At 41.9% G+C, this 17,137-nt stretch overlaps 1 protein-coding gene across 1 annotated transcript in view; it reads right to left on the bottom strand.

Annotated features, from left to right (window-relative positions):
* Positions 1 to 239: 239 nt before the first annotated feature.
* EMD (emerin) overlaps positions 240 to 17,137 on the bottom strand; it is a 55,677-nt gene continuing 38,779 nt past the window's right edge. The window contains exons 5-7 of the mRNA XM_069748394.1: positions 7,837 to 7,904; positions 6,021 to 6,043; positions 240 to 5,907 (exon numbers count right to left, since the gene is read on the bottom strand). Coding sequence (XP_069604495.1) covers positions 5,661 to 5,907; positions 6,021 to 6,043; positions 7,837 to 7,904 — 338 coding nt within the window. The 3' untranslated portion in view covers positions 240 to 5,660. The remainder of the gene's footprint in view (positions 5,908 to 6,020; positions 6,044 to 7,836; positions 7,905 to 17,137) is intronic.

The following is a 17,137-nucleotide window of genomic DNA, read 5'->3' as shown; positions in this document are numbered from 1 at the left end:
AACAATTTTGACCACGTGTGTAACTAGTGATCTTGGTGTGGTTTAGGATCACTAGTAGCAATAAAGAATAAGCACAGCTTGGGGTTTCTCTATCCAGGGCAAGTGCTCATAAACCATACAATTCTTAAAATAAATTATATTTAGAAAGAGTAATCATTTTACAATTAGGTCATCCCGAACCACCAATGAGATTTAGAGAATATCTGTTTAAGACGCTGAAGACAACAGAGATGTCATAATCAGTTGCAAAAATCTTATAAACTTTATTGATTATACAGAATAACTAGAATGCAAGCAATTATTCTGACAAAGAAACCTTTATATATTAAGAAAAAAATGTAATTAAGAAAACTCAATCCCCCTCCCCCCCAAAAAAAGCTATTTATGAGTCTAGGTTCAGACAGGGGCCTCTTTCATGGTCCATATACGTATTGCAATGCCTGAACTGACTACAGGTATAGACACATGAGGTTGTAAGTTTGGGTCTGGGCATTGTAGTACATGTACGGCCTGAGAATTAAGCCTGTCTGAACCTGGTCTCATACAGAGTAAAGAGGTGATGGCATGTGCGTAAATGTACATACTGTAATACCGGCTCTGCTTCACATTAATACAATAACTAACAAAGCTTGCATCATAGTATAGTTCAGATGTACAATGTGTCTGACAGTGAAAATGCAATAAAAAAAAAAATTGTATGGGTGCACTTAATGAGAATTTGATTTACAATGGCAATCAGACACTAGCGATGCCTTCAGCTTCCCGGAGGTTATATAGAAATGATGCATTGCATAAAAAAATCTCAACTATTTTAACTTTGTTTCCCAGATGATGATAATCTTGATTATATGTTGCACTGCTAGTCAGACCCTAAAAATATGTTCAGACAGTTTGTCTTAAAGTGAAGCTGCTAAAAAAAGCCTAAAAGTCACTTTAAAAATGCCTGAAAGTCTCTTCCTATTAATTTCAGTGGTATACCTCTTTGCTGTTCATACTGTATGTGGAGTTTTTTGGTCATTCTTTCCCCCCACTTAAGGAAAAAGAATGTGCATGTCACTTCTTCAAAGTGGATACTGATGAAATCTGCTCCAATCTATGCTCCGTACAATCAAAAAGGCTGCAAAATTTACTTCAGGAAAAAAAAATCATCCAAAATGCTTTGAAACCACTTAAATGAAAAACAACAACAAAAAAACACCTCCCCAAAAATGAGCGCTTCCTGAAACAATTTATTTTTGAAAAAGTAAAAAAAAAAGCCTCCTCCATGTGTTTAAAGCTTTTATCTACTTTCCAGCAGAAGATATTTACTGTGGACCTGAAGTGTTGGAGATCGTAAGGCTATGTGCCCACGTTGCGGATTTCTGTGCAGATTTTTCAGCTCAGTTTTTACCTGCGGATTACCCACGGATTTCCAGCAATTTTTGTGCGGATTTCACCTGTTTTAACACCTGCGGATTCCTATTGAGGAGCAGGTGTAAAACGCTGTGGAATCCGCACAAAGAATTGACATGCTGTGGAAACTAAACCGCAGCGTTTTCGCGCGGAATTTTTCACAGCATGTGCACTGCGGATTTTGTTTTCCATAGGTTTACATGGTACTGTACAAAACATGGAAAACTGCTGCGAATCTGCAACGTCCTCTGCGGATCTGCAGGCAAATCCGCAACGTGTGCACATACCCTAAAGTGATATGCACAACAGTATTTACCACTGTGGATATCAATGCAAAGAGGGTGAAGGGGAACCACAAATTTCACCCATCACACTGCAAAAGGTGAAATTAGCGTTAACTTCACAGTGTACACTGACATGCGGTAAATTTCAACTTTGCAGTTCTTGTCAATATTGTAAATCAATAGCCATCAACTTAACTTGTGAGCCTTTGGCTGTCCCTAAAGTTTTCCTAGCTGGCATGGTATACTGGATATTGTATTTTAACAAGATATTCGAACAACAGCACATAACCCCAACCTATGTATACTGGTTATTAGCAGACAGCGTACTCCACCCAATGTCCTGTGTAATCAGCCTGGACAATAGAAAAGTCAGCGTTGTCCAAGCATTGTCATTTCCTTTTCAAGATAATATAATTACTTAACATGCAAAATTGTTATCAATCAATAAAAAAAAAAATAAAAAAATCATCCTTTTCCAAAATATTTTGATTTTGTTTTTATTAGTAAAATGTAATAAAGAGTACTTTACTATAACACACTTATGAGAGGCTGTCAGACCAATCTTATTACTGAACCTAGAGGTACGACTCTAAAGGGCCTTGTACGAGAATAAAACTTATACATGTTTGGTAGTAATCCTATGAGCCAGCGCTGAGCAATCAAGCATGGAAGCCACATGCAAATTAGCCTGGAAGTGCACTGGGGATGTGTTGATGTACTCAGGGTTCATGAACACACCTGTAATGCACTTCCACGTGGTTTCAAAGTTTCATTTCTCAGCGATGGCAGCAGGACTGTGGAGTCGGTAAGCCAAACCATAGACTCCTCAATGTCGTGGACTTCCAACACCGACTCCACAGCACAGCCTCACTACAGAGCATGTACATAAAGTGCGGCACAGATTCATCTTAACTAAAAGCAGGGATCCTTAGATCAGGAACACAACATACATTTATAGGACATTATGTAACTTTCCCAAATTCTTAGGAAAACATTTACAGTACATTCTGCACTCAACTACTAAACCCAATTTATAATATGTTTTAGGAGTCGGAGTCAGTCCATTTTATACTGACTCCAACTCCACCAAAATGAACTTCGACTCCACAGCCCTGGATGGCACATTGGATTACTGCAAAATAGTTATATGCAAATTGCCTGTTCTGAATCTGCGAATTGAGATAGTGATTTGGCTTTTATCCTAAGTCATATTGCACAACTCGTTAAAAGGGTTGATTGTGACTTGTAGGATCGCTACTTCCAACAGGTGGCGATATAGAGTTTAAGTCCTCTTTTTCTCAGAAGAGGCAATTTGCATATTATATTTCCCAGAGGAGCATTGCATGACGAATAAGCCTCCTTACCTTGACAAGCCAGAGATGGTATGTCACTCTCCATAAGGAGAAACGATACCCCTTAGACCCCAGTCCAGAGCCTCTCACCTAGCCACATCAGTTCTCATGCTTCGCACTGACGAGGGCCAACAGCCCGAAACACAGTGTCTGCAAACTGAGATACTGATTTGGCTATTATCTTAAGTCATATTGCACGACTCGTTAAAGGGTTGATTGAGACTTGTAGGATCGCTACTTCCAACAGGTGGCGCTATAGAGTTTAAGTCCTCTTTTTCTCAGAAGAGGCAATTTGCATATTATATTTCCCAGAGGAGCATTGCACGGCGAATAAGCCTCCTTACCTTGACAAGCCAGAGATGGTACGTCACTTTCCATAAGGAGAAACGATGCCCCTTATGCAAAATAGTTATAATTTGTTATTGTTGTACGAAGGAGCCATTGCGCTAGTTTCAGAAATATAATCATCCCGTGAGATTCTCATTAAGGCTGGGGTCACACTTGCGAGTTCAATGTGAGAAACTCACGCGACTCTCGCGCCTCAATACCCTTGGGACCGGAGTATGCGGCTGCATGTATTTCTATGCAGCTGAACGCTCCGTTCCTGAGTGCTGGCGGCAGTGCAGGGTATTGAGGCGAAAGACTCGTGCGAATTTCTCACATTGCACTCGCAAGTGTGACCCCGGCCTAAGTTGTCCACACACAGTCTAAGGCTGATCAAAAATTCAACCAAAACTAACGCTTATCGGGTGATATTTACCAACAAAATATTGTTTTAGCCAACCAATGATAAGTCGTACTGTCATCACCTGGAAGAAAGTCAGCCATGTGTACATTTTTTGTGAAAAGAACATACCCATAAGGTTCCCAGAAAGATCGTTCATCCTATGCCTGGTGTTATTGAGCTCAAATAGCCAGTGGAAATGGTAATAATTAGTGATGAGCGAACGTGCTCGGATAACGTGTTATTCGAGTATCTTGGGAGTGCTCTGATAATATGTTCGGGTCCCTGCGGTTGCATGATTTGCAAATGTTAGACAGCCTCAACATATGTGGGGATTGCCTAACAGGAAATCCCTGCATGTGTTGTGGCTGTCTAAGAGCAGCAAATCATGAAGCCACAGAGAGTCGAACATAATATAAAAGTACGCCCAAGATACTTGGATAACATGTTATCCGGGCACGTTTGCTCAACACTAGTAATAATGACAATAAGAACTATTATGGATGTGGCTTACATGGTAATGATCACCCTGAAGACAACAGTTGTTCAACAATCAATCTACTTTTGTCAAATGTGTATGCCCATCTATAAAAGATATCAGGTAAATTCAAATAAACAAAAACAGAAAAAAATAGACCCCAGAAATAACTATGTACACTATTTATTTTTATTTTTAGGAAATAGGAGTGCTATATAGGCTGCTATAGCCAAAGTAATAAGGGCCTTCATTCTTGCAGATGTGGCCAATAAACATATTAAATGTTCAGCCATTTCTTTGAATGACTGGTTTGTAATGTTACATGTCACCTGTAAAGATCACTGCAAGGGAAAAGTATAGCCAAGCAGAGTTAAGAAAAGAGAGATCCGTGGAAATCTGTCTTAATAAGAAAACCCAGTAAATGTTTATTGTCTGTAGAGTTATATCTTTGGTCTGGTCACCTGTAAAAATATATATTTTTTAAAAGTAAAGAAACTACAAAAAAAAAATTGTAAAAAAAAAATACATTTAAAGTTCTTCCAAAACCAGTTCAGTTTAGGAGAATTGCAATAAACAATGTTATTACACTGTCATATAATTCACTATGGTCGCACAAGTTTACATGTGACATGGAAAAATAAAGGCGTGGCATGAATATGGACATGAAAAATTAAAAACTTACTAGGAAACTGGTATAATATGGTCATAATAGATTGCATCAATGGTTGGTCACAGTCACGACTTAAAGAATAACTGGACTCTTAGAAACGTTTTGACGTCAGAAGTTTTGGTCAGTGTAGGAACTGGGTGCTGAGAGAATTAAGGTCCTCATTGAAATAAGTTATTCTCCGAATAATTAGTGTGCAGACAAATATCACTACCAACATTCTCATGTACAGGAACACTCGGATGAGCGCCCTTCTGTTCTCAATGGGAGAGCTGATGCCAGACTACTCTGTCAATGGATTATCTAGTGGAGAAAAAAAGGATTGTACATTGAAATTAAACAGGCTGCATCATTCACTCCGCTAACATCATCTGGCGGAGAAGAGTCAAAAGGCCACCATACACGTTATACTACAGATATCGACAAACTTTAGTCTAATGTGTATGGGTGCCTTAACTCATAGACCTTCATTTAAGCCTGCCTCCGAGGAGACCAACACCTGGCTGATTACTGGTTGTAGCGACCCGTGGAAATCTCACCCACAATCAAAACTTCTGACATGTCTCTCTGATGTCTCAAAAATGTTACAGTGCATTTACACTTTTGATCTGTCACAATAATCAATGGCACAGGAATTTGTATTATTATAATTTGAAGCACTCAATTTATATAAAAGAGTAAGTGAATCAAAGAAATGATAAATATTTTTTGTATGTATTGGACTGACAATTGGTAATGTAATAAAGATGGCATACAAAAATGGTTAGGGGCTCTCTTCAATAGCTTTGAAAGGGTTGTCATCCATCTGGAGTACGTACATATACACCAAAAATGCAGCAAATAGGAAGAGCAGGAGAAGCTGCAACCACAGCGGAATGAAGCGCTTCACCGGCGTCTCTTCCTTCTGCTTGGGACGGATGGGCTTCCGTGGCTCCACTCCCTGGGAAAAGCTGGGCTGGTATCGTGACTGGGATACATTCTGGTATGTGTTTTCTTTACGGCTGAAACTTCTGTAACCGAGACAGGGCAAAAGTGAGCTACTTACTGATGATTCCTGGTTTTGGTGTACAAGTGCCATAGATGGAATATATAAAGTTAGATTATTTAGTAAAGACAGACCTACCTGTTTTGCAAATCATCTTTAGTCTGTAAAACAAATTATGGTATTTATTGGAAATGTGAATTAAACCGTTAAACTTTTGACTTGAAAATCAATGATGACTTCATACTTTATATAATTACTAAGGTTTTCACATAGTTGCAAGAGTAATTGGACATTATGAATATTTAAGATGTAGTCAGATGAATGGAGAAACCCTTTACGTGCAGGGAGAGGAATTATTCAGAGAGGTCAACTACTTTGTAAAAGGTCTTTTTGGGAGAAAAAAAAAATGTAATTCTACCCATTGATTGAAAATATTCTATTAAGGTGTTTTGCAGCTGTTTAAAAGAGTTGTCTGGTCTTAAGCTACAAGTCTGAAGTCATGCTATGTGCCTGCAGACTTGTGAATCCTTACATCGCGAGCACTGTGCACTCGAAGGAGTCTCCAATGACGGGAGGGGCGGGCGCGTGATTGCAAGTGTATTGAGCGATGCAGGACACGTCTAGTTGAAATTTGGATATAAGTATGCAAATCACACATACTTGAGTTCATATAATTGCCCGTTCCCAGCGAATCCTCGCAGTGCGCGCGATGTGAGGATTCACAAGTTTGCAGTCACAAAAATAGACTATAGCAAAACTAAAGAAATGAGCCAAGTACCCTGCGTTATTCACATGTACTATTTCTATATACTTACTTGCTTACTATAGGGCGTATGATCTCCTCATCACAACAAACCCTCTTTAGATATGAAGTGCATATGTGTAGCTGTTAGTTCGGATCAAGAGACCTGCAGTCAGGCCATTAAATAAGCAGCTTCATACCTATCTTTCAGGTTTATTATGCAAAAGTACAACTTTATCTCCTGAGATCTCTCTGCTGGGATGCAGGCAGAAAATTTTTGATCTTTTATGTCTGTGGTTATTGAGGAGATTTATATCTTAGCATCAGTGCGCAGCCAGACGGCCGGCCATATAAATCAGAAGGAGATTCACGGACTGGCCGGCAGCTCTCCTGACCCCGGTATGACAGCCCCCCAGCTGATCTCCGTCCGATTTATATGGCCAACTGACAGCACCTTGAAGAAGAGAAAACAAAAAAAATGTAAGCCCCAAATCTCTCTAAAGAAACTTATAAATGTGTGGCATATGGACCAAGATCTTCATGTACAGAGCAGATAACTTAACATTCAGGATTAAGGCTATGTGCACACGTTCAGGATTTCTTGCAGAAAATTCCTGAGAAAAAACTGAAATTTTCTGCAAGAAATCTGCATGCGTTTTTTTCCGGACATTTCCCAATGCATTTTATAGTGGGAAATCTGCAAAAAAAAAAGCGCAAAATTAATGAACATGCTGCGTTTTTTTTTACCGCGATGCGTTTTTTCGCGGATAAAAAACGCATCATGTGCACAAAACATGCGGAATTCATTCTAAATGATGGGATGCTTATTGTATGCTGTGTTTTTGCGGTTTGATAGTGTTTTTATCGCAAAAAAAAAGCAAAAAATCAGCAACGTGTGCACACAGCCTAAAAGTTATCACATTTTTTGGAAAACAAGCTGTCGCCCATGAATTTGACACAGACAACCCCATAAATACACATAATAAACTAATGACTCAAGTAGAAAGTAAATAGAGAGAGAAGCACGGCTCCAGACACAATAAAGTCATGCATTTTAGGCTGGATCAATCAGGCCATAATATACCCAAATTTTATAGTTAAACATTGAGGTCATTATGTTTAATTTTTCAACTTTAAAACAGGTGTTCTATGCATTAAATAATGGCAGGAAAATATAGTTAAAGGTTTTCATATCCAGCACTCCAGACTTACCCTCTGTTGAGCTTGTGGATAGTGATAGGTCTTGGTGTATTCTTCTTCTTCATATGTGTGATTATCACCTTTATTAGGAGAGAAAAATTAAGAATTGTATTCAAATAATGCACATTTATAAACTATATTATATAAAAAAAAGGTCTGAATATATTTACAGCGAAGACTGTAAACAGAAACATATTCTGCAACCATGATTTGTTTTTCTGGAAATAAAGTCTCCGAATTTACCTTTTTCGGACCACACCCTGGGGTGGAGATATGGTGAACAGCCTCCCACCCACACTTTGGCTGAACTCAAAAACCCAGCCCTTAACATGGCGGATTAACCCTCTCAGCACGTAGTATGCTGGAGCATGTTTCCAGATTCACATCACTGAAGCTAACATCCTGAGTGACACAAATCTCCTCTCCAGTATTTTACCAGTAACCTTCTCACAGTAAAAGCATATTTTTGGTACTCACCGTAAAAGCTTTTTATGTAGCCTTCATTGGGGGACACAAATCATAGGAGCTGTGTCCCTCAATGAGGGCTATCATAGATTTTTTCGGTGAGTACCAAAAATATCCCTTTTCTCAGTTGCTTCATTGGGGAACACAGGAACCATGGGAACTGTGTCCCACAATGAAAGAACCGAGAAATATACCGTATATATTCATGCATAAGCTGACCCGAGTATAAGCAGAGGCAAAAAATGTTGCCATGAAAAACTGGGAAAACTTATTGACTTGAGTATAAGCTGAGTATGCATTGTCCCCTCATCCCTATCCTGGTATGCATGGTTCCTCATCCCTATCCTTATATGCATGGCTCCCCATCCCTGTCACTCGTCCGCATGGCTCCCCATCCCCATCCTTGTCTGCATGGCTCCCCATCCCCGTCCTTGTCTGCATGGCTCCCCATCCTTGTCTCCCCATCATTGTCTGCATGGCTTCCCATCCCCGTCCTTGTCTGCATGGCTCCTCATCCCTATCCTGGTATGCATGGTTCCTCATCCCCATCCTTATATGCATGGCTCCCCATCCCTGTCCCTTGTCTGCATGGCTCCCCATCCCTGTCTGCATGGCTCCCCATCCCCGTCCTTGTCTGCATGGCTCCCCATCCCTGTTATGACCTGGTGGTAAGGACAATAATGGATCTGGTGGTTAAGAGCACACGGAATGACCTGATAGTTACTAATAATATAGGACGAGCTCTGAGACGTGGGAACTCTGCTGACCGCAATCCCTGATCCTATCACACACACTAGAAATAGCCGTGGATTGCTCCTAACGCTCCCTATGCAACTCGACACAGCCTAAGAAACTAGCTAGCCCTAGAGATAGAAAAATAAAGCCTACCTTGCCTCAGAGAAATCCCCCAAAGGAAAAGGCAGCCCCCCACATATAATGACTGTGAGTAAAGATGAAAATTACAAACACAGAGATGAGATAGATTTAGCAAAGTGAGGCCCGACTTACTGAACAGACAGAGGATAGGAAAGGTAACTTTGCGGTCAGCACAAAAAACTACAAAAAGACCACGCAGAGGGCGCAAAAAGACCCTCCGCACCGACTCACGGTGCGGAGGCGCTCCCTCTGCGTCCCAGAGCTTCCAGCAAGCAAGACGAAAATCAAAATAGCAAGCTGGACAGAAAAATAGCAAACCAGAGAAAAACAAGTGGAACTTAGCTTCTGCTGGGAAGACAGGTCACAAGAACGATCCAGGAGTGAACTAGACCAATGCTGGAACATTGACAGGTAGCATGGAGCAATGATCTAAGTGAAGTTAAATAGAGCAGCCAGCTAACGAATTAACCTCGTCACCTGTGGAAGGAAACTCAGAAGCCGCAGCTCCACTCACAACCACCAGAGGAAGCCCATGGACAGAACCAGCCGAAGTACCATTCATGACCACAGGAGGGAGCTCGACAACAGAATTCACAACACATCCCCATCCTTGTCTGCATGGCTTCCCATCCCCGTCCTTGTCTGCATGGCTCCCCATCCCTGTCTTTATCTGCATGGCTCCCCATCCCCATCTTTGTCTGCATGGCTCCCCATCCCCGTCTATGTCTGCATAGCTCCCCATCCCCGTCCTTGTATGCATAGCTCCCCATCCCTGTACGCATGGCTCCTTGTCCACTATCCTTGTATACATGGCTCCCCTTCCCTGTCCTTGTATGCATGGTTCCTCATCCCTATATAAAAAAAACCCCACATCCTACTAACCTTCCCTGTGCGGCTTCGCAGCATCTCGTTCTGGTGCCAGCAGGTCTTCTTGCCGAGCGATCACGTGTCCCCGCTTGAAGGTAATGAATATTCACCTCTCTCCACGCCTATGGGAGTGGAGGAAGGTGAGTATTCAATACCTTAATGAAGGGGCACCCGTGATAGCCTGGCTGCTGCTGGAAGCCAGCGGCTGCGGCTGTAACTGTGCGAGCTATAAGAGAAATGAATATGCACTGCCAGTGCAGTAAATATTCATTCTCTTTAGCAGCGAGACACACTAGAGAAACCACAGTCAAAAAGTCCAATATACAAACCATAACAAACTTTATTAGAAAAAAACATTATAAAGATGAAAAAAAGGTATTAAATAACAGCGAGAAACGATCACCGTGCACACCCACAGCACGAAAAATGGGATGGGGGGAGGCAGCCCTATATCACAATACCCATATCATATATAAATGACCCCGCATAGTATGTATAACAATACAGGGTGTAAGGAGATAAGTACCAAACAGTTCCTACATCTGTAATCAGGGGCACTGAGTCCCAACATATGTAAAGTCATAAGAACCGCTGGAATGAACATATACATACCGTGTAAACTGATAGCATGGGATGAATGGACGTACCACCCCCGTCCCCCCCGACGCGCGTTTCGGCAGATGCCTTTCTCAAGGGGTATGTGGATGAACTACCGAATCCCTTATATGTATACTCCCAAATATGTGTGGTCAAAGTAAACGATATGCACCTGCGCCATCCAATCTATGGTGCCTAGCACGCACGATCGCAATCACCTGAGAACACAGGGGCCCCATGTGAATCGACACCGCGATACACAGCACCGGAAAGACGATGAAAAAGTGTCCGGCCAAGAAGCGCCTATACGGGCATGCGCAGTGTCTAACAGCGCGGCCATGTTGGAGGAGACATGTTAAAGAGATACTGCGCGGCCATCTTGCTGGAGGCAAACATGCGCATAAAGTCCACTACAGGGGGAATGTCAATCCACATGAAGCGGCCTGTGCCGAAGATACCCGGCGGCCATATTGTTGAAGTACGATATATAAATCATTACGCGGCCATTTTATAGAGGCGGACATGCGCATGAAGCCCACAACAGAGATGGTGACAGTCAATATAGAGAGGTAAGATACACAGCGGCCACATTATGCCAATACAACATGTAACTCCCAACACGGCCATATTTTAGAAACCACATAGACACATATCGGCAAGCCTATATAGCAAAAACAAACATGCGCCCAAAAACAACTAGATGGGCCTGAGGAAGATATGGTACAGAGTATAATATCATAACTACAGCGCACGCAGCTTAATAAAGATGGAACAGCGCTGCAAATGTATATCTATCTCTCCTTCTACCTAACATCAAAAATATATAGGCCCACAACTAGAATCCATAGGTGCATATATATAGCGGACAACATATACAAACATACAAATAAAAAATAAGAAAAGGGAACAGACACAAATAACATAAAATCATAAGGGTAGCATATCGTCGAGAATACGGACAAGGACATATACCATAACCATAAACCCTGTAATAAAATAAAATAGACCATCAAATATTGCCAACCGACAATCATAATAGACTGTCTAATGTCGGCATACAGAATGTTACAAATAGTCCAAAATATGTGAAAAATATATATAAGCTGCTTCAGCCAAAATGGCCAGATGTTGATGGAGATGTTTTTATATACAATTATTAGGTTCTGTAGAAGGACGTAGATCTGGGGATTTATTATGATGGAATATAGGCTGAACTGGATGGACAAATGTCTTTTTTCGGCCTTACCAACTATGTGACTATGTTACTATGTTACTATGTTATTCACAGGGGTATCCACGATGTTCATAATAGTCCATGTACGCAGGAAACTCAAAACAGTAGATGTCAATCCTCATATGTGCCACAACCAGTACTAAAAGAAAAATGAAAACATTAAAACCACATAAAAAATCAACATGCGGAGATCCACACAGAAGATCAAAGGATAAAGCAACCGGCGGACTACAGGAATGGTGCAAATGAAACATTCTCATTTAAACCATCAGGTTGAACAGTCTGGAGACGCCAAATCCACTGCGTCTCCAGCATTGCGAGCCTTTTTGATAGTTGACCACCCCTAATATCTATTTTCAATGAGTCTATACCTCTAACCCTAAGTAGGGATGCATTGCATCCATGAAATTCCTTGAAATGCCTCGGCAAAGTTTTGAGTATAGATCCGTCTGTGTGGCCAGCGGCCGCCTGTATTCCCAGCACATGCTCCCCGATTCTGACCTTCAGGAAACGTGTGGTCAGGCCTACATATATAAGGCCACAGGGGCATGTAGCATAGTAAATTACGTAACGTGTAGTACACATGATATGTTGACGAATGGTATACGTTTTTGTGCCCTTAGAGTTGGAAAAGGAATCACAACATTCCACATTTAGGCAGGCAACACAGTGGCCACACGGACGACATCCAAATCTCGGTGTAAATCGGTCCAAAAAGGTCGGGGGACTCCGGTGTACGTAATGACTACGGACCAGATGATCCCGGAGATTTCTGGCACGTCTAAAGGTCATAGAAGGATGGGCTGGAAGGAATTTTCTCATTATTGGGTCAACCATCAATATAGGCCATGCTTTCTCAAGAGCGATACGTATTTGGGTGGATTCAGAGCTAAAGGTAGATCAGATGGATCAGGTGTTCAGTAACAGTGAAATGGATACTCAGCAACCGGCGGACTCTAAGTGGGATGATATGTTACATTCGATTAAGGCCATGCTGTTAAAACGCTCTCGGCTATGGTGGAACAAAATTTTCCTTGAAAAATATATAAAACAAAATATGGTACCTAGGGGACTTAGGGTGAGGGTCATTCCCTCTTTTCCTATAGATGATATCCCCTTTGTTACACAATGGGAGGATGCTTGTACTATGTGCTCCACTACCCTCATGCAGCTACTTATTAATTTTAATACGAGCAGCATTACTGAACTAGATAAAAATATTGATGCTATGCAGGCTGAAGTTAAAAGTGGCTGCCCTCCTGGCAAATTATCTCTATTTGAAAGTGATCTAGAGAAGTCAATGGATGCATTGGCCAAAAAAATCCAAGATTCACAATTATCCAAATTCAGTAGGGATACGAAAGATTATGCCACTAAGAGGGTATATCTATGGAAAACCAAGGCCAATCAACAATTGGAGAGAGCAACATCTATCACTTCTTTGTCATCATTAAGTGGACGTTCTGACTCATCTTCTACATCTGTATCTGTGATTGGTGGTAGCGAGAATAGACTACGAAATCATACCTATCATCCATATAGGAGGAACAACATGGGCCCTGACGTCTCCAAAAGAGATAATAAGGTGATCAATCTCAGTAAGCATGTTCTCTCCGATGTCGATATATGATTGTTGGAGAAGGGTCTCTCCTTTTCTCCCATGTCTAATTTTGATTTATTTTCTACCATCAAAGACCTTCATTTGTTTGCTCGGTCGTTGCTGTTCAGAAGATACCATTATAACAACGAATTACACCTTTTATTCCCAACAGAGGAAGAACAGACTACACTAAGAATTCTGGAGGAGTTGGCGGTGGAACACGAACACGAGGGAGGTAAGATTCCTCCCTCTATTCGCCCTTGCTCCAGTAGGTTTCCCCCATTAACATCTTGTGCCAATATAGACACATTTGTCCGGGTGGTGACGGAGGACCTGGGGAATATTCATAGATCATCTAGTGGAGACAATCTATCTAGGGCTGAAAGGAGTAAACTACAATTCCTTAAAAATCTTTCAGATGTGGTCATAAAGCCGGCAGACAAAGGTGGTAACGTCGTCCTGTGGCATGTAGATATGTATGAGAGGGAAGCATTTAGACAATTGGACAATAACATCTGTTACAAAAAACTTACGTACAATCCCCTCTCTGCCTTTACTGCACAATTGGACACCATAGTGCAGCGGGCCTTACGGGACGACGTGATCACCAAAGATCTGGCACAAGCACTGATGGTCAAAGAACCAACTATACCAACTTTGTATTTACTTCCTAAAATACATAAGGGCCTCCAGTCCCCACCCGGCAGACCTATTATTTCTGGTAGGGGTAACCTGCTGGAGCATGTAAATAGGTGGATTGATTTCCACCTCCAACCCCTAGTCTCGAGTCTTCCGTCCTTTCTTAAGGACACGGGGGACTTTCTGCGCAGGGTCGACGGATTGTGTTTAAAGGGTGGTTCTCTATTGGTTTCAGCAGATGTTGAATCTCTTTATACCAATATTCGACATATTGATGGCATTCGGGCCGTTAAATTCTTCTTAGAAACTTCTTCACTCTCTATTGGTTTGAGGTCACTTCTGCTGGAGCTCTTAGAGTTCACCCTCAACCATAATTTTTTTGTCTTTAAGGGGTCCTTCTACCTACAGCTCCAGGGGACCGCCATGGGAGCAGCCTTTGCGCCCTCGTATGCTGGTCTTTTCCTGGGGCTGTGGGAGAGGGACCTCTTCCTGTCAGATGAACAGGGATCAATTGACCGTGTCCCTTTATGGACACGGTATATTGATGATATCTTCTTCATCTGGCAGGGCACATCCGTCGACCTTGGGCAGTTTATGTCCACCCTGAACAGCAACGATCGAAACATCCATTTGACGTTTGTATTTAATACTAAGTCAATTGATTTTTTGGATGTGACAGTGAGGAGAGACCCTGAGGGTATTCTTAATACGGATATTTTCCGGAAAAATACATCATCTAATACCCTTTTACATGCTACGTCAGGGCACCCTAGGCATATGATTAAGTCTATTCCAGTAGGGCAATTTCTTCGCCTTAAACGTATTTGCTCCACCAACACAGACTTCGAAAAAAGAGCTGAGGAATTACGGACACGGTTCAGGGAGAGGGGTTACAGCGGTAGATCAATCAAAAAAGCATATTTAAGGGCCAAACACACTCCACGTGCAAACTTGATATATGGGGCCCTGATCGTTCCACTGTATCTAGTGGGAATGTATCAAGATTTATCACTACCTTTAGCTCTGAATCTACCCAAATACGTATCGCTCTTGAGAAAGCATGGCCTATATTGATGGTTGACCCAATAATGAGAAAATTCCTTCCAGCCCATCCTTCTATGACCTTTAGACGTGCCAGAAATCTCCGGGATCATCTGGTCCGTAGTCATTACGTACACCGGAGTCCCCCGACCTTTTTGGACCGATTTACACCGAGATTTGGATGTCGTCCGTGTGGCCACTGTGTTGCCTGCCCAAATGTGGAATGTTGTGATTCCTTTTCCAACTCTAAGGGCACAAAAACGTATTCCATTCGTCAACATATCACGTGTACTACACGTTACGTAATTTACTATGCTACATGCCCCTGTGGCCTTATATATGTAGGCCTGACCACACGTTTCCTGAAGGTCAGAATCAGGGAGCATGTGCTGGGAATTCAGGCAGCCGCTGGCCACACGGACGGATCTATACTCAAAACTTTGCTGAGGCATTTCAAGGAATTTCATGGATGCAATGCATCCCTACTTAGGGTTCGAGGTATAGACTCATTGAAAATAGATATTAGGGGTGGTCAACTATCAAAAAGGCTCGCAATGCTGGAGACGCAGTGGATTTGGCGTCTCCAGACTGTTCAGCCTGATGGTTTAAATGAGAATGTTTCATTTGCACCATTCCTGTAGTCCGCTGTTGTGAATTCTGTGGCTGAATTCACTCCTGTGGTCACAAGTGGTACTGCAGCTTCTGAGCTTCCTCCCTCAGGTGTTCTGGTGAGCTCGTTAACTGCTTCATTACTTAACTCCGCCTGATGCTGCTATCCTTGCTCCTTGTCAATGTTTCAGTGTTGGATCTGAGCTTCTCCTGATTGTTCCTGTGACCTGCTGCTCTGTATAGCTAAGTGCTTTTTCTTTTTTGTTGCTTTTTTTCTGTCCAGCTTGTCTTTTGTTTTGCTGGAAGCTCTGAGACGCAAAGGGTGTACCGCCGTGCCGTTAGTTCGGCACGGTGGGTTTTTTTTTTTGCCCCCTTTGCGTGGTTTGCTTTAGGGTTTTTTGTAGACTGCAAAGTTCGCTTTACTGTCCTCGCTCTGTCCTAGAATATCGGGCCCCACTTTGCTGAATCTATTTCATCCCTACGTTTTGTCTTTTCATCTTACTCACAGTCATTATATGTGGGGGGCTGCCTTTTCCTTTGGGGAATTTCTCTGGGGCAAGTCAGGCCTATTTTTCTATCTTCAGGCTAGCTAGTTTCTTAGGCTGTGCCGAGTTGCCTAGGTAGTTGTTAGGCGCAATCCACAGCCGCTTTTAGTTGTGTTTAGGATAGGATCAGGTGTGCAGTCTACAGAGTTTCCACGTCTCAGAGCTCGTTCTTGTATTTTTGGGTATTTGTCAGATCACTGTGTGCGCTCTGATCGCTAAGCACACTGTGTTTCTGGATTGCCTTCATAACACCTGTCATTAGCAAACATAACAGTACAAGGAGCCAAACTAATGATTCTCAATAGAGGGAAAGAAAAAGTTCTGACATCATTTTTTTTTTTTTTTTCTGCTCTGTGTTCACTTTTTTTTTTCCCCTAGACATTTGGGTGATTCTGGACACAGGTGTGGACATGGATATTCAGGGTCTGTGCTCTTCAATGGATAATCTCGTTATAAATGTACAAAAAATTCAAGATACTATTGATCAGAAATCTATGTTAGAACCAAGAATTCCTATTCCTGATTTGTTTTTTGGAGATAGAACTAAATTTCTAAGTTTCAAAAATAATTGTAAGCTATTTCTGGCCTTGAAACCTCATTCTTCTGGTAATCCTATTCAACAGGTTTTGATTATTATTTCTTTTTTGCGCGGCGACCCTCAAGACTGGGCATTTTCTCTTGCGCCAGGAGACCCTGCATTGAGTAGTGTCGATGCGTTTTTCCTGGCGCTCGGATTGCTGTACGATGAGCCTAATTCAGTGGATCAGGCTGAGAAAAATTTGCTGGCTTTGTGCCAGGGTCAGGATGATATAGAAGTATATTGTCAGAAATTTAGGAAAT

The sequence above is a fragment of the Ranitomeya imitator genome, chromosome 2 (assembly GCF_032444005.1).
Source record: "Ranitomeya imitator isolate aRanImi1 chromosome 2, aRanImi1.pri, whole genome shotgun sequence".
NCBI lineage: Eukaryota > Metazoa > Chordata > Amphibia > Anura > Dendrobatidae > Ranitomeya > Ranitomeya imitator.
This window is presented reverse-complemented; position numbering and strand designations above follow the sequence as displayed.